General features: G+C 35.4%; 1 protein-coding gene across 6 annotated transcripts in view; it reads left to right on the forward strand.

Annotated features, from left to right (window-relative positions):
* Window positions 1-22,758, forward strand: part of PIKFYVE (phosphoinositide kinase, FYVE-type zinc finger containing) — a 124,881-nt gene that overhangs the window by 88,631 nt on the left and 13,492 nt on the right. For all 6 annotated transcript variants that reach the window (XM_079133159.1, XM_079133160.1, XM_079133162.1 and 3 more), the window contains 16 exons: window positions 80-260; window positions 917-991; window positions 2,564-2,671; window positions 5,614-5,754; window positions 6,385-6,511; window positions 6,748-7,904; window positions 9,369-9,469; window positions 10,804-10,875; window positions 11,513-11,684; window positions 13,526-13,704; window positions 15,416-15,529; window positions 15,916-16,024; window positions 16,146-16,300; window positions 17,324-17,414; window positions 21,044-21,104; window positions 21,969-22,103. In XM_079133159.1, the coding sequence (XP_078989285.1) occupies window positions 80-260; window positions 917-991; window positions 2,564-2,671; window positions 5,614-5,754; window positions 6,385-6,511; window positions 6,748-7,904; window positions 9,369-9,469; window positions 10,804-10,875; window positions 11,513-11,684; window positions 13,526-13,704; window positions 15,416-15,529; window positions 15,916-16,024; window positions 16,146-16,300; window positions 17,324-17,414; window positions 21,044-21,104; window positions 21,969-22,103 (2,978 nt within the window). The remainder of the gene's footprint in view (window positions 1-79; window positions 261-916; window positions 992-2,563; window positions 2,672-5,613; window positions 5,755-6,384; window positions 6,512-6,747; window positions 7,905-9,368; window positions 9,470-10,803; window positions 10,876-11,512; window positions 11,685-13,525; window positions 13,705-15,415; window positions 15,530-15,915; window positions 16,025-16,145; window positions 16,301-17,323; window positions 17,415-21,043; window positions 21,105-21,968; window positions 22,104-22,758) is intronic.

The raw sequence follows: 22,758 nt of genomic DNA on the forward strand, positions 1-22,758 counted from the left end.
CTTTGTAGACTGCTTTTGTGTCTTCAGAATTATGTATCTGGTAGTATTAACTATAAAAATGTGTCTGACATTTTTGTAGTTCAGCTAATCATAACCACATGATGGCACTACTCCAGCAGTTACTCCATAGTGACTCATTGTCACCATCTTGGAGGGACATCATTGTGTCACTGGTCTGCCAGGTCGTTCAGACAGTCCGACCTGATGTCAAAAACCAGGATGATGACATGGATATTCGTCAGTTTGTACACATTAAAAAGGTGAGCTCTGCTAATACTCTGCCAATCCTAGTAGTGAGGCAGGTCTGGTAGCGTTTGTGTCTTAATGTAAAAAGTCATTACCCTGAGGGTTGCTGGGTGATTTAGTGGGAGGTTTGGTGTCTACTCTGTTAGCAGTGTACTTAGGGGTCATGAAAGCCACTCAGAGGAAGTGAGAGGTGGACTGAAGGTGTGAGTTAGGTGAATAACCCCCAAAATAGTTTCTTTCTTTCTTGCTTCCTCTTCTTAAGAAAGGAATCAGTTATGAGGAAAGCCTTGTCTCAGATTATTGTCACTGTTGTGAGGAAAAGCAGTGGGTAATTAGTTTAATTAGGTAGTAATGGAAAACTGTGCACTTTTCACTATGCTATTTAAAATAATAGTTTTAATTGTCAAAGCAACCAATTTATTCAGTGAGAATGCTAGAGTTCCAACACTATATTAGAAAGTAGGGAATAGGATAATAGATAATCATGCTGAGGTGCCATTCATCATTAGTTGAAAGGAAGATTTATATCCTGGAACAACTTGTCCTCCATATATATTTGGATATATATGTAGTTAAAGTAAAAAATGTACAGAAATATTAGCATCCATCTGGCTGGATACTAACAATTCATCACTGAATTTTATTTTGTGTTTTTAAATTATTCCATTAGATCCCAGGTGGAAAGAAATTTGATTCTGTGGTTGTCAATGGCTTTGTTTGTACCAAGAACATTGCACATAAAAAGGTAATGTGACATAGTTCACCAGTGAAGTTCAGCAAACTATGGCTCTGTGCTCAGCTAACAAGTCTTTCTGAAGCATAGAAGAAAAGAAGAACGAATAGACATTGAGGGGCAACTAGTAGTGTTTGCCGTAGGGGTGAAAGTTCAGAGGTTTCTTGGAAGGTCCCCAGAGCTGATGATGAATGGATTGGAATTTGGATAATGGGCATTTTACCAGTTGGAAGGAGGCTCACTCAGGCTTCCATACCAGCAGAGTGATATGATACTGGTATCATTTCTTCCCAGGCCTTGCCACATCTCTGGTTCCCCCAGGGATACTAAAATCTGAGGATACTCAAACCCCTTATTTAAAATGGCGTAGTATTTGCATTTGACTTATCTCTAGATTACTTATAATAATCAGTACAATGTAAACACTAGGTTAATAGTTGCCGTACTATATATTTTAGGGAATAATGATAAGAAAAAAAAATCTGTGCATGTTTAGTATAAGCACAGTCCTCCTACCCATGAATATTTTCTGTCTGTGACTGGTTGAATCCATGGAGAGGAAACTCATAAAGAGGGCCAATCAACCATAAGGCATTTCACGTACAGAAAATTGTTACTGATCAAAGATAAGTAAAAGTTGCTTGAATTCAGTATTATTTCATAACAATGATCCAAAGTTAATATTTCCATATAGACTCTTACTAAAACTTACCTTTTAAAGAAGTGTTTTAAATCAAATTAAGCGGGGGGTTTTTGGTTGTTGTTATTGAATTAAGAGGTCAGTATGTCATGCTGTTTTCAGGAACTGAAAAAAACCGTGTGTAGGTGTGATAGAAACATGTGAGCGAGTGACCAACTTGTCCAACTGACCATATTTAGCGAATCTTTAATTTGCTGTTGCTAAAAGAACCTTGAATATAGTTCCCCAGCTAGTGAGTCACTGTTCTCAGAAGTGTTTGCTAGTTTGGGGTGTGTAAGCTTGGTCAGTCTGAAACCTTGATTAGAAGACTCAGTCCCTTCTGCCTGTAACTTTAGTTGCATGGTTAGCCAGACTGTGTTAGGACATGCTTGAAGACTTTTTCTGTTTACTTCATGTTTCCCAGTTCAGTTTGCCAACTTATGATTATTTAGATATTTATTCCATTATAAGTATTTTCAGGAGGCATTTTAATTCTTTTCTTCCTTTTCGACCTCTCTAGAATTTTATAAAGACTGAAATATGCTTTCAAATTTGCTGATCTCTTTGAGTTTGTCAGATAGCCTGTCTGTAAGACCCATTCCCGCTCAGTGCAAGATATCTCTTCTTAGAATATTAGGGGAAAAAAAGTTAAGAGTATAGAGGAATGGATTCAATTAGTATTACAAAAGAGTAAATTTTTGAAGAATTTGCATTGATCAGAACAGATTACTTGTTTTGAAAAAAATACAAAAGAATAACACAGAAGAATTAAATTAATACTGATATAATGAGATATTTTAAATTAGTAGGAATTAGGAACCATGTGAACTTGTGAAGTTGTGGTTAAAGAAGGTCTATAGAGTACAAACCTTTAACATCTTTAACAGTCTACTTACTTTTTCTAGATGAATTCTTGTATTAAAAACCCCAAGATTCTTCTCTTAAAGTGTTCCATCGAGTATCTCTACAGAGAAGAAACTAAGTTTACCTGCATTGATCCTATTGTGCTTCAGGTAAGCACTTATTACTGAAAGTGGTAATTTGGAGGAATCTCAGTTATTTTGAAAGGAAACTTGTTGCTCTTGATGTATTTAAAATTTATTTATAGAAGATACTTTTATGTATTAAACTTTACAACTAGCTTACCAATCTGTACTCATTATTTTTAGTTTCAAAGTGTTAAAGGGAACACATGACTGGGAGTATCTGGAAGAAAAAGTGAAATCTAAGTATAGCTTTTCCACTTGGACCTTTGGGAGAGTCTCACTGACTTTTCAGATTTCTAATATAGTCACTTTTACTAAAACATGTTTCTAGAACATTGGTTAGCTTGTATGTAGTTAGAAATCTGGGGAATAGTGTCAGATGGAAGCTGTGCTGGTTCTGTGGCTGTTCCTAAGTATGGGGCCCCAGAATAGCTGAGTAAGATTATAACTCTCATCTTGGCTGCCACACAAGCAAGAGGCCTCTCAGCTTTATTTTAAGAAATTAAAAGTGAACATCTGCTGCCAAGACTGTAGAGAGGTGCATCCCCTAGCCCTGGATGGCTGTTGGTAGCTCTGCTGCTCAGAGCTCCATTTCTGATTGTACTGCTACAGTTTTTGTGCATTTAAAATTTCCCTTTTCCTTTTGTGCATTTAAAATTTCCTAAGATTATAACTCTCATCTTGGCTGCCACACAAGCAAGAGGCCTCTCAGCTCTATTTTAAGAAATTAAAAGTGAGCATCTGCCGGCAAGACTGTAGAGAGGTGCATCCCCTAGCCCTGGATGGCTGTTGGTAGCTCTGCTGCTCAGAGCTCCAATTCTGTTTGTACTGCTACAGTTTTTGTGCATTTAAAATTTCTCTTGAGGCAGCCTTTAACCATGCTGAACTATGCACCTGGCTGTTCAATTAGTAATTTTGTATTGCTGTGGATATGAAGTTGCATGGGTTTTAAGTTTTCTGCCCCAACTCTTTTCTCCCATGAATGCTATAAATTTAGTTGGTGGTCATTCAAAATGGAAAGTTTTCACCAATGTAAATACAGTGTTACAGGGAAAACACTTATACCCAGTTCAAGAAACACTTTGGAAAAGCATTTCTTAAAAATTCGTAGATAATCACATTTTTTTCCAAGAGCGATAGGAACAATTATTTTTATACTGAATTCATAGGTATCACAGCAAAAGTGAGAAAGTGAGTTGTGGTCAAAGGCACAGTGCTTTTATTTTATTTTGTTCTGTTTTGTTGTTTTGTTTTGTTTTGTTTTTTGTTGATTGAACCCAGGGACTCTCAACCACTGAGCCACATCCCCAGCCCTTTTTAATATTTTATTTATTTAGAGACAGGGCCTCACTAAGTTGCTAAGGCTGACTTTAAACTTGCAACCCTCCTGCCTCAGCCTCCCAAGCTGCTGGGATTATAGGTGTGTGCCACCGCACCGAGCACATAGTGCTTTTGAAACTTTACTCTTTTACTTAATAAAGTTTGTTATCTGGAACTCTGTCAACATTGGAATTTAGCTTTGTTTTCAGTAAAAATAAGGAGTTTTGACTACATTTATACCAGTCTTTCTAGCTCTGATTTACTGTGACTTTTGAGAACTTAAAGGAAAAACACAATTATTATTGTTTGTGTAATCCAAGACGCTTTGATGTTGGGTTTTGGGTGTTTTTTTTTTTTTTTTTTTTTTGGTGGTGGGTGTAGGATGGTGGAGTGTGCAGAGGATTAAACTCCAGGCCTCACATTTGCTCACCACATCCTCTACCACCAACCTATACCCCCAGCTACTGCCCTGGGGGTTATGTTGGTGTCACAGAAGATGCCAGCTGACTTTCACAGGATCTGATCACAGCTGCATTGATTATAAGATGTATCCTGTTTGTGGAGGTGTTTAGATGTGTGGAATTGTATGACTTGGATTGATGAACTAGTATAATTGAAATCTACAGATATTGTTTATAAAAATTTTATACTTTATCTAATTTTTATAATTACAAAAATTATACTAATTTTTGTTAGTATTTCATTCTTTCACATTAACTAAAGTCATCATGTTAGAGAGGTATGCTCTGGGCAGATAATGTAGTTAAGAAACATGGGTTAATTCAGATAACTCTAGAAAGTATCTTATCTTGCTTATCAGTGCTTTCAAACATAGTTTGTGATACTTCTAACATTTTAGTTTTGAATTGATGGAAAGAAAGTATTAGTTGATACAATTTTTTTCCTCTTCCTTCTTCCCTCCCAATTCAATAATGGAATTGCTAATCAGAGAAGCTGAAAGGTAGATAGTCAGAAAAAGGAACATACAAAGGTGAGAAGATAATTAGGCTGTGATTTTATACTATCTTTACAAGGCCAGACCCACCAGATCTGATGGTTTGCCACACTCCATTCTGTGTTTACCTCTTCTTACTCCTTTCTGGCTGAACTTGGGGCAGACCCCCTTTTTAAATGGTGCTTCATGTACATTTATTGTAGTTTGAACTTGGATGAATAGGAAATTTATTTGCCATTCCTGTAGAGAGGCAAAAACTTAAAAGATCTATTTATTTTAATTATGCTTTATTCTAGCTTTATAAATAAAATAAGTTTAAATGCTATTAAATTATAATTTAGTAATCAGAGTAGAAAATTAGCACATTTCATGAAAAAATATTTCATTTTGTTAATAATGGGAGAATTTGAAAATATATAAGACAATGGACTTTCTCCTGAATTCTTTTCAGCATAATCTTTCAAAGTAAAATTAGTTGGAGAATGCCATTTCTCCTAAAATTTTTTTCAGCACAAGTAATAGTTCAGAATGATTAATGAAATTCTTGGTTGTGTTTGAATTAATTTGGTTATAGATTTATTTGTGGAAGAAAAATATTTAGGCTGAAATCAATATTGTCAAATTATCCTGATATTTTAATATGTCCAGGTCTTGAATTTTAACAGGTGTAATATTTCTGATTTATTTTACTTAGGAAAGGGAATTCTTGAAGAATTATGTTCAGCGAATAGTTGATGTTCGACCTACGTTGGTTCTGGTTGAGAAAACAGTGTCTCGGATTGCCCAGGACATGTTACTGGAACATGGCATTACTTTGGTCATTAATGTAAAGTCAGTGAGTTCTTATTTTTTTATTTAAATGTCTCTTAAGTCCACAGCTTTTGCTTTATATGTGTGCATGGTAGGTGTATGGTTATCTTTATTTCTCTCCTGCACCATATATATTGAAAGTGAAACAAGAAGACTGGTTACTATTTCATTATTAAAACTGTAGAATCTCAGATTGGAAGAAAATGTGATTGATTATATATAACACTTACTAAATGTGTCTATAAGACCAAAGGTAGAATGCATATTAGGTAATTAGTAAGTATTGGTTGGTCCTTCATTTTGAGTGGGGAATTGTACAAGCAGTAAATGTTCTCTCCCTTGAAAAGATTACCCTCTGCAGAATAGAGGCCAATTCTAAGAAATTTTTCGTTTTTCCTTTCCTCCACAGTAGCTTGTGATAATGCATGTTGCTCAAATACATTTTGATAATATTATTAGTATAGGTATGGTATTTTAGTGGGCATATTCTAATTACTTAGCAACCAAGTGTAGACCTAACTCTGATTATTGCTTGTAATATTCATTTGCTTTGAAATATAGAATAAAAAATTGACATTAAAATTAAGAAACTTTGCTATGAGGGTAAGATTTTTATTTTCTTCTAATTTTGTAATACAGTGTTTTTTTGTCGTAGCAAGTTTTAGAAAGAATCAGTCGGATGACCCAAGGTGATTTAGTGATGTCAATGGATCAGCTTCTTACAAAACCACACCTGGGCACTTGTCACAAATTTTATATGCAGATATTTCAGTTGCCTAATGGTGAGTGATCTTTGGCATAGTTTACTTGAGATTGGGGTTTTCAGAAATTGAATTAACTCCTCAGTACTGCAATATTTACTTAGTAGGAAATATCAATTAGTGGTTAAGTGAATGTAGGTAACTATAGTCTTATTCCTGGAAGGGTTTTTCTTTTGTAGACATTAAGGCAGTGAATTAATTCTGTCAGGACTTCTGGATTATTGCCTAAGCCTTCTTTTTTTTTTGTTTATTTGTAGAACAAACCAAAACACTGATGTTTTTTGAAGGCTGTCCGCAGCACCTAGGCTGTACAATCAAGCTCAGAGGAGGCTCTGATTATGAGCTGGCTCGAGTTAAGGAGATCCTAATATTTATGATCTGTGTAGCCTATCATTCTCAACTAGAAATCTCCTTCCTTATGGATGAATTTGCTATGCCTCCCACATTAATGCAAAGTCCTTCATTCCATTCTCTGATTGAGGGACAGGGGGAGGAGGGGGCTGTGCAGCAGCAGTACAGCAGAAGCTCCCTCCCCCGGGATCCTGACTGCCCTCCTGAGTTTCTGCCCTCTGATGATAGTACTTTGCTGGAATCCAGGATTGTGTTTGAGAAGGGTGAGCAGGAAAATAAAAGTGTTCCACAGACTGTTGCCTCTTTGAAGCATCAAGAGTATGCCACCTCTGCTTGCCCAGCTGGTGTCCCCTGTGCTCTTTTCCATTTGGTACCAGAATCATTGTTGCCAATTCATGTGGATCAACAGGATGCTGTCAGCACTGAACAGCCAGAGATTTTGCAGCAAATAGATGAGCAACAGGATCCCAAAAGCCAGATGAGAACCTTTAGAGACCCTCTACAGGATGACACTGGATTGTATGTTACTGAGGAAGTCACCCCCTCTGAAGATAAACGAAAGACATATTCTTTGGCCTTTAAACAGGAGTTAAAAGATGTGATCCTCTGTATCTCCCCAGTAATTACATTCCGGGAACCTTTCCTTTTAACTGAAAAGGGGATGAGGTGCTCTACTCGAGATTATTTTCCAGAACAGATTTACTGGTCTCCTCTTCTCAATAAAGAGTTCAAAGAAATGGAGAGCAGGAGGAAGAAACAGCTGCTCAGGGATCTGTCTGGGCTTCAGGGCATAAATGGAAGTATTCAGGCCAAGTCAATTCAAGTCTTGCCCTCGCATGAGTTAGTGAGCACTAGGATTGCTGAGCATCTGGGTGATAGCCAGAGCTTGGGTAGAATGCTAGCTGATTATCGAGCCAGAGGAGGAAGAATTCAGTCAAAACATTCAGACCCTTTTGCTCACTCAAAGGATGCATCAGGTACTGCAAGTGGCAAATCAGGAAGCAAAACTGAGGGTGATGAAGAGAGAGGGCTGATTCCAGGTGATGCAGTGTGGTCAACAAAGGTAAGCCAGGGCACTAGCTTTAAACTTTGCATTGTTATTTAGATATGAAAGTGACCTTTTCCTTTTGTCTTCTAGATAGAAATTAAAGATGATTTGTTTGTGGGCATATGACTAATAATGGTAGTAATTAATGAAGAAATACACTTTTAGATGAGAAAATGCGGTTGCTTAATAAAATAAACCGACATTCAGCTTCATTCATTATCAATGAATAAATAATATTGGCAATGCTAAATAATAGTGGCATTAAATAATTTTTTATTTGTGGCAAAAGATCCATGATTAATGAGGGTGTGAAAATTTATAGAAATTTATAGAAAGTGATAGGGAGGTATCTTAAAGTATGAGTACATTTATATGCCTTTGACCCAGCCCTCCTACTCTTTATAATCTGTTGCTGAAGAACCAATTAAATGTTTGTGTAAGGATGCTTGCTTTTGGTAAGAATATATGTACTAGGATATTTATTAAAGCATTGTGTTCAGTTGTTTGTAGTGAAAACAATGATTTGGATCTCATTTAATGACCTGGATAGAATCTGTGATACACTTTTGTATTTGTGTGTGTGTGTGTGTGTGGTGGGGTGGTGGTAATGGTGATTGAACCCAGGGATTCTCTATTACCAAGCTAATCCTCATCCCCCACCTTTTAAAAAAATTTTTGAGACATGGTCTAGCTAAATTGTTGAAACTAACTTTGAACTTAACAATCTTCCTGACTCAACTTCTTGAGTCGCTGAGACTAGGCATGCATTACCACATCTAGCTTCATGATATATTGTTATGTGTTAACAAGAAAGTTGTGTTTTAACATATGTAGTCTCATTCCATTTTTATAAAACAAAATCACCTGTGTGTACATACCTATGTGGGTATTTGTGTGTGTGTGTTTGAGAGAGCTTGCAAAAAAGAATGGACACATGTTTTTAAACTACAAGCTACTCAGCTCGAGGGGTGGGGTAGCAGACTTCTTCTCAGAGAAGCAGTGGCTTCATGTATTTCATGAACTTCTTTTTGGCCTCTATAGTGTTTGAATTTTAATAGGTAGCAGGTGCTACCTGGTAGAGATCAAAAACAGGCATAAAGTACAGGTGAGAAATAACCTTAGAATTCTGGGTATCTCTGATTATTGTTATATTCAGTTATCAAATCAGACTTTCATATGGACATTTCAGTTTTATTTTTTCCCAAAATAATGTAGTTCTGAAAGAGTATTTAAGAAAACAAACTATTTAGATACCTTTTTGTATTTTAAGTTTAGTTTAGACTTTTTAGGTTGTCTTCCTCAAAAATCAACTGCTCTCTTTCCTTCAGTGTAGTTTCTTGTAGTTTTAAATCCTCAGAAAAATCCTTACAGTGATGATAGGAGATTTTACCAATAGAGGGGAATGTATTGAGTGTTAGAAGCTGGTGTTGGAGTTAGTGTATTCTGACTCTAGTGGCTCCTGTGTTCCTTCTCCTTCAGGTGGACTGTCTGAATCCTGCTAACCATCAAAGACTGTGCGTGCTCTTTAGCAGCTCGTCTGCCCAGTCCAGCAATGCTCCCAGTGCCTGTGTCAGTCCTTGGTAGGATTCTTCTCCCTGTATACTATTGCTCTGAAGAACAAATTCTAGCAACTAGAAAAAAAATAATATTGCCATTAGGAACCGTTTTTATGTATATGGCACATTGCTGGTCATATCTGAATTGATAGAACTTTGGAACTTGTAAATATGTAATTTGTTAATGGGTAGAAATAAACGAGAGTACCTGAGCTGAGAATGAAAAAAAAATATGTGGGGGATAGAAGAGAAATTTGAACTTAGAGAAGAGAGAAGTTGACACACAAAAGCTCAAATATAAAAATTTTGATGATAACATGTCCAAGTTAGGCAGGTTTTCCTTCAGGTATCATTTTTATAAAAGCAGTCAGCCTTTTGCCTTATAGTTTTTATTTTTGGTGCTGGGGATTGAACCTAAGGGCTTTGAACATACTAAACATGTGCTCTATCATTGAGCTATACCCACAGCCCATCCTTTTGCCTTATTAGTGGCTTTTATTCTGAAACTTAATTCTATGTGGATTGACAGAAACATTTTTTAATGTGTAAATTATCATTTCGAATCATAGTCACATGAACCTCACATAGACTACATAGTTTTACTTGACATAATTTACCTTCAGTTTAACATGTACCTTGTAGCTTAGTGGTAGAGTGTGTGTTTATCATGTATAAGTCCCTGGGTTCCATCCCCAGTGCCACACACACACAAAACAAAGTACTATAAGAATATAATTACACTTCCTACAGTATTATTTCCATGACAGAACACTCATTTCCAGAAGTGATATTCTGAAAGCGGTATAGCTCTAGCAGACGGTTTGGGACTGGGAAAGCCCACAGGAATTTTCTCTGGGAGAAAAGGGACTCCTTAGGTCAAAACTTGAATAAGACATGGGTTTTTACAGGCATCTAACTAAACTCTCTTGTTTGTGGGCATTTGTGAATAAGATAAAAGTTAGCAGTTGACTCCTTAACAAGAAGAGCTGCTATTAGGAAAGGTATGGAATAGAGAGCAGAAGTCCCTTTTTATGTTAACAAGGCTTAAGGTTTTGTAAAGGAAACTTTTACCTCTTCTTAACTCAAGTCAGTTTCACTCAATATTACTGTTTATGTATCCTCATTAAATAATTTCATGAGATACTATGATACTGTGGACTGGGAGTGGGAAATTGGTATAGTGTGGTTATTCCAAACTTGTTTTACAAGATGATGTAAAACCTGTTCTATGACAATGTCAGATGTTACCATCTTTAATACTTCATTATAAGCACATTTAATAATCGGAATGTGTGGTCTCATGAAGTGTATTTGCTTTGTGGTAGTTAATGTTTTTAAGAAGTAATCTCTTCTTTTAGGATTGTAACAATGGAATTTTATGGAAAGAATGATCTTACATTAGGAATATTTTTAGAGAGATACTGTTTCAGGTAAGAGCTAATTTCCTTGTGTTCCATTGTGCCTTTATGAAGACTAGAATTTCAACCTAAAACAAACATGAGTTAGGTGTCAGGTGTTATGTGTTCCTTTAATACCATATAAACTATGCCATGCAAAGAAGTAATCTTCATATTCAAATTGGGATATCTTATATAGCATGTTCCTCATATATTTGCCCATCTAATAACCCTGCCGTCCCTAGGACTTTTTCAGATGTCTTGACTACACTGTGCTTCAAATGAGAGGCAAGAGAGGTTTTGGAGTCAGCTAGACAGCACTAAACCTCAGTGCTGTCATTCCTACTTACATGACACAGGGCAAGTAATTTAATTTCTACCATCCCCTTTTAAAGGGAATACCAGTCCCCTTGGATAAAATGAATAATCTTAAAATTGTTTGGCAAGTAGAAGCAACTTAAATGGAACCTGTTACCACATAGTAGTTGAAGACAGGGGTTCAGTTACAGCTCAGAGCAGCAGGAGTGCCTATACATATTGTTCACTGGTCATCATTCCTTGAGCAAGAATGCTGCTCTTCCTTGACAGTGGTTCTGAGTAACCAGTATTCATTATTCTGGGCTTCTATGTTTCATGCTTAATATGAGAAGGGCTCTTTTGTTTGTCAAAGGCCTTCTTATCAGTGTCCTAGCATGTTCTGCGATACCCCCATGGTGCATCACATTCGGCGTTTTGTCCATGGGCAAGGCTGTGTGCAGATAATCCTTAAAGAGTTGGATTCTCCAGTACCTGGATATCAACATACAATTCTCACATATTCCTGGTGCAGAATCTGCAAACAGGTAAATACACCTTGGTACTATAATATATCATATGACATTTATGTGTTTATTTGTATAGTGCTTTTGGGAGGTGGGTAATATTATTATTTTGAAACTGGTCATAATTGGGCTCTTATTTTACCCTTCTTTGCTGTATGTTCAATATATTGTTTATTTTTTGAAGACTTCACTTCAGGAATATATTAGTCATTAAGTAAAATTCAAGGGCTTTGTTCAGGAAATATATTGAGACCATATCTTGACAATTATCAATTATTTTGTTTATTCATTCAGCAAACATTTATCTAGTACCATCCATATGTCAGGAGTACTATACTAGGTCCTAGGAATGAACAAAGAATACAGAGACCTTTAAGGGGATGAGGCAGATTTACAAAGTAATTTTTGCAGTATATCAGGATGTTTGCACAATAAATTTGAGCCTATATGAATATTTCTGTCTGAAGAGGTATAAATGACACTAAGTTGAAAGTGATCCCTACTACTTTTCACATACATTCTTGAGAAAGACATGAGTTTTATTTTTTTTTTCTTTCTTTACTTTTCTAACTGGGACAAATTTTTGGCAGCATTATCATGTTTTTAATACGTATTTTTTTTCCAAATTGCAGTGACTATGTATCCAGTTTAACTTCATTGTTACCATGGCTTATTTTGGAGTTTATTTTTTGGAAGGAATATATGAGAATTACAGAGAAAATAATAGTTTGACCTATGTTAATGTCTGCTATCAAAAGCTAGTTCCTTCTGCAGCAGTAAATATACCAGCCTGAAACCCAATTATCAGTCTTACTTTCATACTTGTTCTTTAGTTCCCATTATTATTTAGTTCCGATAACTGGTAATATTTTTATGAACTCTGTAGATTGATCATTGCCTTAAATGAATAACTTGAATTTAAACTTTATATTTTTCATGCTTGGATATATGTACTTTATTTAAAAGACAAAACTTTCTGCTTTGGGAATTCTGATTAAAAGATAGTTTTGTTACACAATAAGTTACAACTTGAACAAATATATTTAATATTAAATTTGTATAAACCATGGCATTAGAAAAAATAGGCAAAGGACATGACATAGCAGTTTAATACAAATGGGCAGTAAATGTGCATATAAATTTTACTCATTAGTAAAATTTCAAAATAGCAGTGAAACCAGTTAGAAATTAAATAAAATGACTTGTTTTTAAAAAGAAATGGCATTTCAAAGATTTATAATTTCTAGCATTGGTAAGAAAGAGATTGGCATTCTTAAATACTGTTGATAACTGGAGTTTTTGTAAGCTAGTACACCTGTTTTGTAAGACAGCGTGGCAAAAAATATCAAAGACCATATAAATATTCATGCCCTTTGATATTTTATTAGTTTATTCCAAGGATATAACTATGGATATTTCTATGTATGTACAAGGATGTTCAACACAGCATCATTCAAATAAGGTGAAAATAAAAATATGCACATAAGTAGGAATTGGGTTTAATATGCTTATGTAATAGGATACTCTGCACACATTTAAACAGTTGTAAAGATTATCTTATGAAAATATTCATGATTTATTGTTCAGTAAAGAATAAATGTTATAAAAATTATAGGAAAGTTTTTACAAGTAACACTGGCTATGTAAATATGTATTCATATATAGAAAGTAAACATGCAGGTGTATTGCTGTTGGTGATGTGATTATCAGTTATGTTGCTCTCCCTCACAACCCCAGCTCCACCCACTTATAATCTTTTTGTTCTTCTCCCAGTTTTCTGCATTCAGAATATATTAGGAAATACATTTAAAAAACGAGATTCTCATTGTATGATTAGATAAATTATTTTTGTTGAATTCTAGGTGACACCAGTTGTTGCTCTTTCCAATGAATCCTGGTCTATGTCATTTGCAAAGTACCTTGAACTTAGGTTTTATGGGCACCAATACACACGTAGAGCCAATGCTGAGCCATGTGGTCACTCTATCCATCATGATTATCACCAGTATTTTTCCTATAACCAGATGGTGGCGTCTTTCAGGTAAGGAGTCAAAGGTATCTTGTGCATTATCACATTCCCTGAAGGTTTTGTAACATTTCTACCTTTACTACATTTAATTAAATTGTATGTGTCATTCCCCACTTCCACCCTTGCAAATGCACAGAACCACACTCTGCTAAGAGCTATTAGTTTAACTTAATCTGCTGAAGAACTAGGTATTAATATCCTTACTCACAGAGTTCATAGACCTTATAAGTGAGAATAATAATTGTGTTCATTTATAGAACTAACAAGTCCTTTGTTGTGATTTGAACCCTGGTTGACCTTCTACTATGGGTTTCACTCTATTTTGTAAAAAAGTTTTTTATAGTTATAGGTGGACAGAATGCCTTTATTTTGTTTATTTTTATGCAGTGCTAAGGATTGAACCTAGTGACTCACCAGTGCTAGGCAAGCACTCTGCTACTGAGCTATAGCCCCAGCCCCTCAATTTTACTCTTACATCATTCTTTTGGCATCTGAGAAAGTCTGTCAGAAGTTTTGCTAAGATATTAACTACCATAAAGATAATTGAATGCTTGTGATAAAACTAAAATTCCAAATTCAAAGAGTAAATAGTCACCACTGTGATATTAAATGATTTGAAGAAGGCTTCAGGCTCTGGCTTCAGAATGTATCCAGGATCTGAACTGTTCATTACCCTCAGTACCTCAGTAGCCTCAGACAATTTCCTTGTGGACCTTTTCCCACAGCCTGTGCTCAGTGTGATCCTGTTAAAGGAAAAATCAGCTCAGGTCATTTCTCTACTCTAGATGCTACAAAGGGTTCCTGTTTCACCCCGAGTGAAGGTCAGAGTTCATTTACTGGTCTAAAAGCCCTCAAGCTCTATCTGCCTGAGGTCTACCACTGTCCCCTCACACACCTGCTATAGCCTTGCTAGCTCTGGGTATCACCTGTGTCAGGTAGATTCCTGCCTGGGAGCCTTGTGCTGGTTCTTCTTTCTCTGAGCTACTCATTCCACAGATATCTGCCTGCTGTTTACTTAATTTGTATGAGTCTCTGTTCCAGTTTTCCCTGCTCTTATACCCTCTCATGCGTGGTATTCCCCTGCTTCTCTTTCTTGCTTTGTATTTCTCTATGACACTTAGCACTTGATATATGTGTTTTAAATATTTATTTGTTCTGTTTATTTCCTGAATCTTGTTTTTCCTGAATCATGAGGAAGTATCTTCAGTACCTAAAATGGTATTTGAGACATTTTAGACTCTCAGGAAACATTTTTAATTGGAACTTATTTCTTTTCTTAAGCAAGAGCTTTAACCATGAATATAATGTGTAAGTGGGGCATAGCATTGACTAGGCAGTACCTCAGTTGGAAAGGAAATAAAGACTTATGAAGACTCCTCAGGAGTGAAAAGGTAAAGTATATCTATATCTACACTAATTATAGGAAGGAGTCTCTTTCATCACTCACAGATAATGTTTATATCAAAATAATTTTTGTTTTTAAAACAAATGAGGATAACTTCAAAAGGCTACATGATGGCATCACAGTGCAGTGATGAAACAATCTACAATTGGGAAAGATTTATGATTGATATTATCTTTATTAACTTTATGATTTTTTAAAAATACTATTTTATAGAAACTTTATTTTCTTTTATGCCTTATTAGGATTTAATCGACCGTCTGGATATTATATTAATCTCTGCTCAAGGTACTAAAATATTTACTTGTATTTTCTTCTCAGTTATTCTCCCATTCGGCTTCTTGAAGTATGTGTTCCACTTCCCAAAATATTCATTAAGCGCCAGGCCCCATTAAAAGTGTCCCTTCTTCAGGACCTTAAGGACTTCTTTCAGAAGTAAGTTTCAGTTTTGATGATCATCCTTTTTTTTTTTTAATGTCTGTGGTGTATAGGTGTTCTGAAATATCAAGATTTGTTCATTTAACTTTCTTTGAAAATGTAGAAAAGTTTTTTGAATTATATGTTACAGATGCTCTGTGGAAAAAAATGTAGATAATAAGGGAAAGCATTTTTAAAAAAGTCAAACTGACAAAGCAAACAACTGTAAAAATTTTGAGGTATATCCTTTCAGGCCCTTTTTGCTTTGCCAAATTATGATTTTTAATTAGATAATACTTTTTTCATTTATGGTTTTGTGTCTAGTGTCTTCTTTTTTCCTATTTATGTGAAGTGGAAAATTTGATTCCACCTTCTCTAAAGTGTGCACTGTTGTCTGTTTTTAGAGTTTCACAGGTATATCTAGCTGTTGATGAAAGACTTGCATCTCTGAAAACGGATACATTTAGCAAAACAAGAGAGGAAAAAATGGAAGATATCTTTGCACAAAAAGAGGTAGTTCATTTTTTTTAATAGAAAATCAAAAGGTCAATTGTTAACTTGCTAGAAATTTTTTTTGGGGGAAGGGTTATCTATATAGTGCCTGTTTACTGAAATCTTATCTGTTATTTGCTAGATGGAAGAAGGCGAGTTCAAGAACTGGATTGAGAAGATGCAAGCAAGGCTCATGTCTTCCTCTGTAGACACTCCTCAGCAACTGCAGTCAGTCTTTGAGTCACTCATTGCCAAGAAACAAAGTCTCTGTGAAGTTCTGCAAGCTTGGAATAACAGGTATAATTTTGCAGTTTGGTTAATATTATTGCCAAATTGACTCTGTCCATGACATTTGAAAAATGTAAAGACCTCATTAATTATAAACATTTATTTTGTTCTTAAGTTATAAAGAAGCTTTTTTTTTTCTTTCTCTCCTTTCCCTGTTTTTAGCCTTTAAAATGTATGGTCTCACCTTTAGATTGCTTGTGAGAATATAAAAACAAAGAAGGGAACAACCTTCAGTGTTGTTTCAAATATGTATACTCCTGAATGAAATTGGACAGAATTAGTGTGCCATGAGTAATAATTGACTTAGGGGTATTTTAGTCAGCTTTTTTGCTGCTGTGATCAAAAGACTGACAAGAACAATTAGAGAAGGAAAAGTTTATTTGTTGCTCATGGTTTCAGAGGTCTTAGCCATGGATGGCTGACTATTGCTGTGGACCAGACGTGAGGTAGAATATCACAGCAATATGGCAGAGCAAAACACCTGAGCACATATATCCAGGAAGCAGAGAGAGACACTTCTCTAACAAAGGACAAAATATATACCCCCAAATGCATACCCTCAGTAACCCACCTCCTCGAGCCACACTGTACTGGCCTACAGTTACCACCAAGTTAATACCTATCAGGGGATTAATGCTGGATTAGGTTAAGGCTCTCATAATCCAATCATTTTACTGAACTTTCTTGCATTGTCTCACATGTAAGTTTTTGGGAGATACCTCAAATGTAAACTATAACAGGGGGCAAGAAATTAAAAAATATTGTATTTATCTTATATCATTATTTAAACATTTATTTTTAGAAATATTTTTCTTTATACTAATTTGCTATTCTTTTGTATTTATAGTCATATCATGAAGTGCTCTTGGTTAGTTCGTTAGATATGACAAAAATTTAGCCCTAAATATGTACAACTTTAAAGTCTATTACAGTCCAAACAGGAAACTTTAATTTTTGTGATTTCAGAGTTATAAAGAGAAAATTTGTAAATATTCAAGGTTCTAAAAAACAAACCATATTCTTTGGCTGTAGGTTGCAGGACCTTTTCCAGCAGGAAAAAGGTAGAAAGCGACCTTCAGTTCCTCCAAGTCCTGGAAGACTGAGACAAGGGGAAGAAAGCAAGGTAAAAAAATAAAGTCTTGTCTTTGGTCCTTCACTGATAGAGATGTAATTGATTCCATTTATGACACTTAGAAGTGGTAGTTAAATACATATAATTGATTAAAATTGAATAGATTTTCCATCTTGAAGTTGTGAGGTTTCAAGGAGATATAGGACGTGGAGTACTTTTAAGCCCTAGCCTGAAATAAATGATCTGTTCTGATTCATTTATTGGAAATATTTATCATAAATCTATTCTACATTGGAGTCACTGAGATGCTATCATGGTGACAGCAAGTGCTACAAAAGAAAAGATGTGGGTGCTCAGAGTGTATAATAAAGTCCTTGTTTGTTTTACTGTGCAGTTTTGAGTATTTTATCTGTGCTCAAAATGAGAAGGTCTTCTTAAGGTGTCTGAACTGGGTAAGTTCTACACCTTAATTTAATTGACTTTTTCTAACTGAATTAGTTTTCTTCTGCTGGGGAACAAATTGTAGATTTAGTGTCCAAAAATACAAATATATTATTTCACAGTTTCTGTGAGCCAGAGATCTGGAATGCATGTCTTGGTTCTCTGCACAGAATCTCACATAGCTGAAATGAAGACTGGCCAGTGCTTCTATCTTACTTGATGCTCAGGATCTTCTTTCAAGCTCATTCAGGTTACTGGAAGAATTCATTTCCTGGTGGTAATAAGACTGAGCTTCCCTTCTGTTGGTGGCTGTTAACTAGAGGCCATTCCTAACTCCTAGAGACTGCCTGTATTCCTTGACAATGCAGTCTCATCCTTGTTCAAACCCTGCAACAATAGTTAAATCACTCTTGTGTTTCAGATCACTTACTTCCTCTATTAGTTTTAGTGACTCATGTGATTATATCAGGCCTACCTGGAATTTGAGATTTTGAGGTCAACTGACTTGGGATTTTAATTACATCTGCAAAATTTCTTCACAGCAGTACCTAACTCAGTGTTTGTGTAATTAAAGTATACACCAGGGACTGGGAACCATTTTAGAATTCTCCTATCATGCTACCCGAATTTCACATGAATTTGTGTCAGTATATTGTAAGGGCCTCATGCTTTGATATCACAACAGCTTTTGAGACTATGTTTTCTTTTTATGTAGTGTTTAATATTTGTAGAGGAATACTTTCATGCAGTGATGGATTCAAGTACTTGAAATAATTTTGCTGTTTAGTAATATATAATGATTTTTCCCTTTTGTTTCTTAAAAAATCATGTAGGAATTCTGCTCCCTAAAGTTTAGGTGAGAGTTAGAAAAAGGTAACTAAAGATGATTTAAATGTTAGTATTTGCCAGCTAGTTCAGGGCTGTTAATAAGCACAGACCCCTGGTGATCTTTCCATTTGCCCACTGAACACATTGCAGAGGTAATGGTGTAAAACCTTGAGATTATAGCATGTTGATACAGAGTTGAAAATATAACATTGTTCAACAGAAGGTCATCATTTTGAAAGATTAAAAATTGATTTGAAATTCTGTTGCACTGCCTTTTTTTTTTTTTTATTGTAAACAAATGGGATACATGTTGTTTCTCTGTTTGTACATGGCGTAAAGGCATACCATTTGTGTAATCATAAATTTACATAGAGCAATGTTGTTTGATTCATTCTGTTAGTTTTTCCCTTCCCCCCACCCCTCCCACCCCTCTTTACCCTCTATACAGTAGTTCCTTCCTCCATACTTGCCCCCCTCCCTAACCCTAACTCTAACCCTTCCCTCCCCCCCATTATGTGTCATCCTCCACTTATCAGCGATATCATTCGTCCTTTGGCTTTTTGAGATCGGCCTATCTCACTTAGCATGATATTCTCCAATTTCATCCATTTGCCTGCAAATGTCATAATTTTATCATTCTTTATGGCTGAGTAATATTCCATTGTATATATATACCACAGTTTCTTTATCCACTCATCAATTGAAGGGCATCTAGGTTGGTTCCACAGTCTGGCTATTGTGAATTGAGCAGCTATGAACATTGATGTGGCTGTATTTCTGTAGTATGCAGATTTTAAGTCCTTTGGGTATAGGCCAAGGAGTGGGATAGCTGGGTCAAATGGTGGTTCCATTCCAAGTTTTCTAAGGAATCTCCACACTGCTTTCCATAGTGGCTGCACTAATTTGCAGCCCCACCAGCAGTGTATGAGTGTACCTTTCTCCCCACATCCTCGCCAACACCTGTTGTTGCTCGTATTCTTGATAATCGCCATTCTAATTGGGGTGAGATGGAATCTTAGGGTGGTTTTGATTTGCATTTCTCTTATTACTAGAGATGTTGAACATTTTTCCATATGTTTGTTGATTGCTTGTAGATCTTCTTCTGTGAAGTGTCTATTCATTTCCTTAGCCCATTTGTTGACCGGACTATTTGAATTCTTGGAGTAGAGTTTTTTGAGTTCTTTATAGATTCTGGAGATTATGTTGCACTGCCTTTATATTTAATTATTTGATAAATAGTTCTCAAGTGCTCATGATGTGCTGGGAACTTTTCTAGGTTATAGTGCATGCGATTGTGAACAAAGTCCGTAGTTACTGTACTCATGAAACATTTTTCTAATGAGGAAGAGACTGATAGTACACATGTGAACCCATAAATATTTTAACAAATATAAAATGGCTCTGAAGGAAGAAAGATGGGAGATAGTTTTGCTGAGATAGTAGGTTATTTTATGTAGGGTACCCAAGGAGGTCTCTCTGATATGGTGATCTTTGATCAGTGACCTTAGAAATGACTTTATGGAAATCATATGTGTGACTGATAGTCATTCTAAATATATATTATACACAGATAATTAGGACTTGAGAAGGTTCAGTGAATAATAAAAGTTTACTAGCTTAATGATAATCTTAAGTATTCCTAGATTCCTTAATGCCAAGAAGTAAGTTCCTATTTAGCACAATATTCTCAAAGTGTGGTTCAGGAACTACTGAGGACCCAAGACCTTCACAAGGCTTCTGTAACTTTCTCTTTATTAACCACATGTCTGTGTGAAGCCAGAACTTTAATCATAACAGTGTATTCAGTAGATTAAATGCAGAAGCCAAATAGGAATCTAGCTAGCTAGATACTAAAGATATTTGTGAAAATGTAAAACAGTGTCACTCTTTTACCAGTTGCTTTTTAATTTTGGAAAATAGGTATTTTTGATTTAATCAATGTTATTGTACTCATGCTAATATTGTAATGGGCTTATTATCATATTATTATTTTGGGGTGGTAGAGATTGAACCCAGGAGTGCTTAACCACTAAACCAACAAGCCCTTTTAATTTTTTATTTTGAGACAAGTTCTTGCTAAGTTGCTTAGGGCCTCTCTAAGTTGCTGTAGCTGTCCTTAAATTTGCGATCCTTCTGCCTCAGCCTTCCAAGTCACTGGGGTTACAGGCATGTGCCACCAAGCCCAGCTTAGGCTTATTATTTTTAAATGAATTAATAAATGAGTATTGTAAAATGTTCTCAGGTTTAATTTCTAATAAGGAAAAAGCTATTTTAAATTATTAAGGTGGTTCTTAGTTATTTTTAGTATAAACAGGTCCTGACACGAAAAAGTTCAAGATTCATTTGGTTAGACAGTTTTAAAAGTGTGTTGTTAATATTTTCTTAAGAATAAAGTATTTATTTCTTTACAGATAAGTGCAATGGATGCATCTCCACGGAATATTTCCCCAGGACTTCAAAATGGGGAAAAAGGTTGGTACTTGAGTCTAGTGACCACTTGCCAGTAGAAAGTTGGCATAATTTGTTGTTTTATAACTGTATAAATTGATTTTAACCACTAATTTTAGCATTTTTTCCTAATACAATTGTTCAGAGACTGTAACCACCTAATTATAGGTCATTTGTAAATCATCTTAAGCTTATCATATAATACACTGTAAGTAGACAAGTTCGGATACAGAGATACATGCAATATAGAGAGCACTGCTGTTGGAGAAAGAAGTAACAGAGAACAGGAAATTGAATTTCTGTTTTGCTTCTTTCTGAATCCCCAGGTTTCACTACAAAAATCTTGTAACATTTAATTTAAATTTTTAATGTCACTAAAATATTTTCTAGACTTATGGTATCTTTCCCAGTATGTTATTGGATAACTTAGTGTTATTGTAGAAACTTTGTGGGAAAATTTACATAGACTATTTTTGATGGTCAAGAACTTAACTCATTGTTCTTGGTATTTTTCTATAATAATTATGATCTAATACCTTTTCTCCCCCAAAATGAGCATCTGATTTTTCCCATAGTGTCCTAATTTCATTCTTTATTAAGCTGAATTGTTTAGGTAGACATTGTGTTATAGTGGAAAGAGTATTGTGTTAGATAGGAGTCAGATTTGGTTGATGATTATTGGCCCTTGAGATTTGATTGTGGTCAAGTCATATATGGAATTTTGTGTCCACTCTATGACATGAGCTACATGACCTTGATAATTTTGAAAAAGCTAAAATTCTGTGTTTTAGTAATTAAAAATATGAATTGGCATTTAAAGACATTAATATTAGATAGAAATATACTTAATATTTTTAAAATGACTCTTGGGACTACATTTTTCTTTAGAGGATCGCTTCTTGACAACATTGTCCAGCCAGAGTTCTACCAATTCTACCCATCTCCAGTTACCTACTTCACCTGAAGTCATGACTGAGCAGTCAGTGGGAGGGCCTGAACTAGATACAGCCAGTGGTTCTGAAGGTACAGTTTAAGTCACTTTTGTTGTATTTCATTGACTCTAAGGCTAATGGTCTCTTTGGCTTATATGGTTTTCTGAGAAAAAAAAAACATTGCTAATTCTTTGACATAATGCTATCTTATCACTTCGAATATTTAGTTTATATTTAAAGTGATTTTTAAAATAGAGCTTTTCATTATATCACTTCTTTGTTTAGTTTCACTACTTGACATGTAAGTACCTTGTGGGGCTCTTACTTTCTCAAGTTCGTTCCATAAAGTACAGGGTTGCTGCTTTGTTAAAAAATAAGAAAATTGCTGCCATTTCTCCCAACAAAAATATTTGCTTCCTAATAATAAATTAATGCCTGGCTCCTTTCTTTCCTTGCTTTCTGTTTAAGTAGTAAACTGCTCAATATAAACTTTGGAATTACTTTACAATTGCTACTAATGTCAGGTGTAATAGCCACAGTGCCCATACTGAGTTGAATCTGAACTTTATCACATGAATAGCTATAATGAAGTTCGTGCACACTCAGGCAGTAATACCCTTATGGCTGCTCCCTGGCTCCTGCAGTGGAAACCATTGGTGTTAGAATAATCTCAATTTCAGAGGTACTAAAATGTAAAGAAGAAAACCCATCCCTAGAGTCAATAATCTGTATGTTTCACTGTGCTT

Source organism: Sciurus vulgaris (genome assembly GCF_902686455.1).
Source record: "Sciurus vulgaris genome assembly, chromosome: 3".
NCBI classification, from domain to species: Eukaryota; Metazoa; Chordata; class Mammalia; order Rodentia; family Sciuridae; genus Sciurus; species Sciurus vulgaris.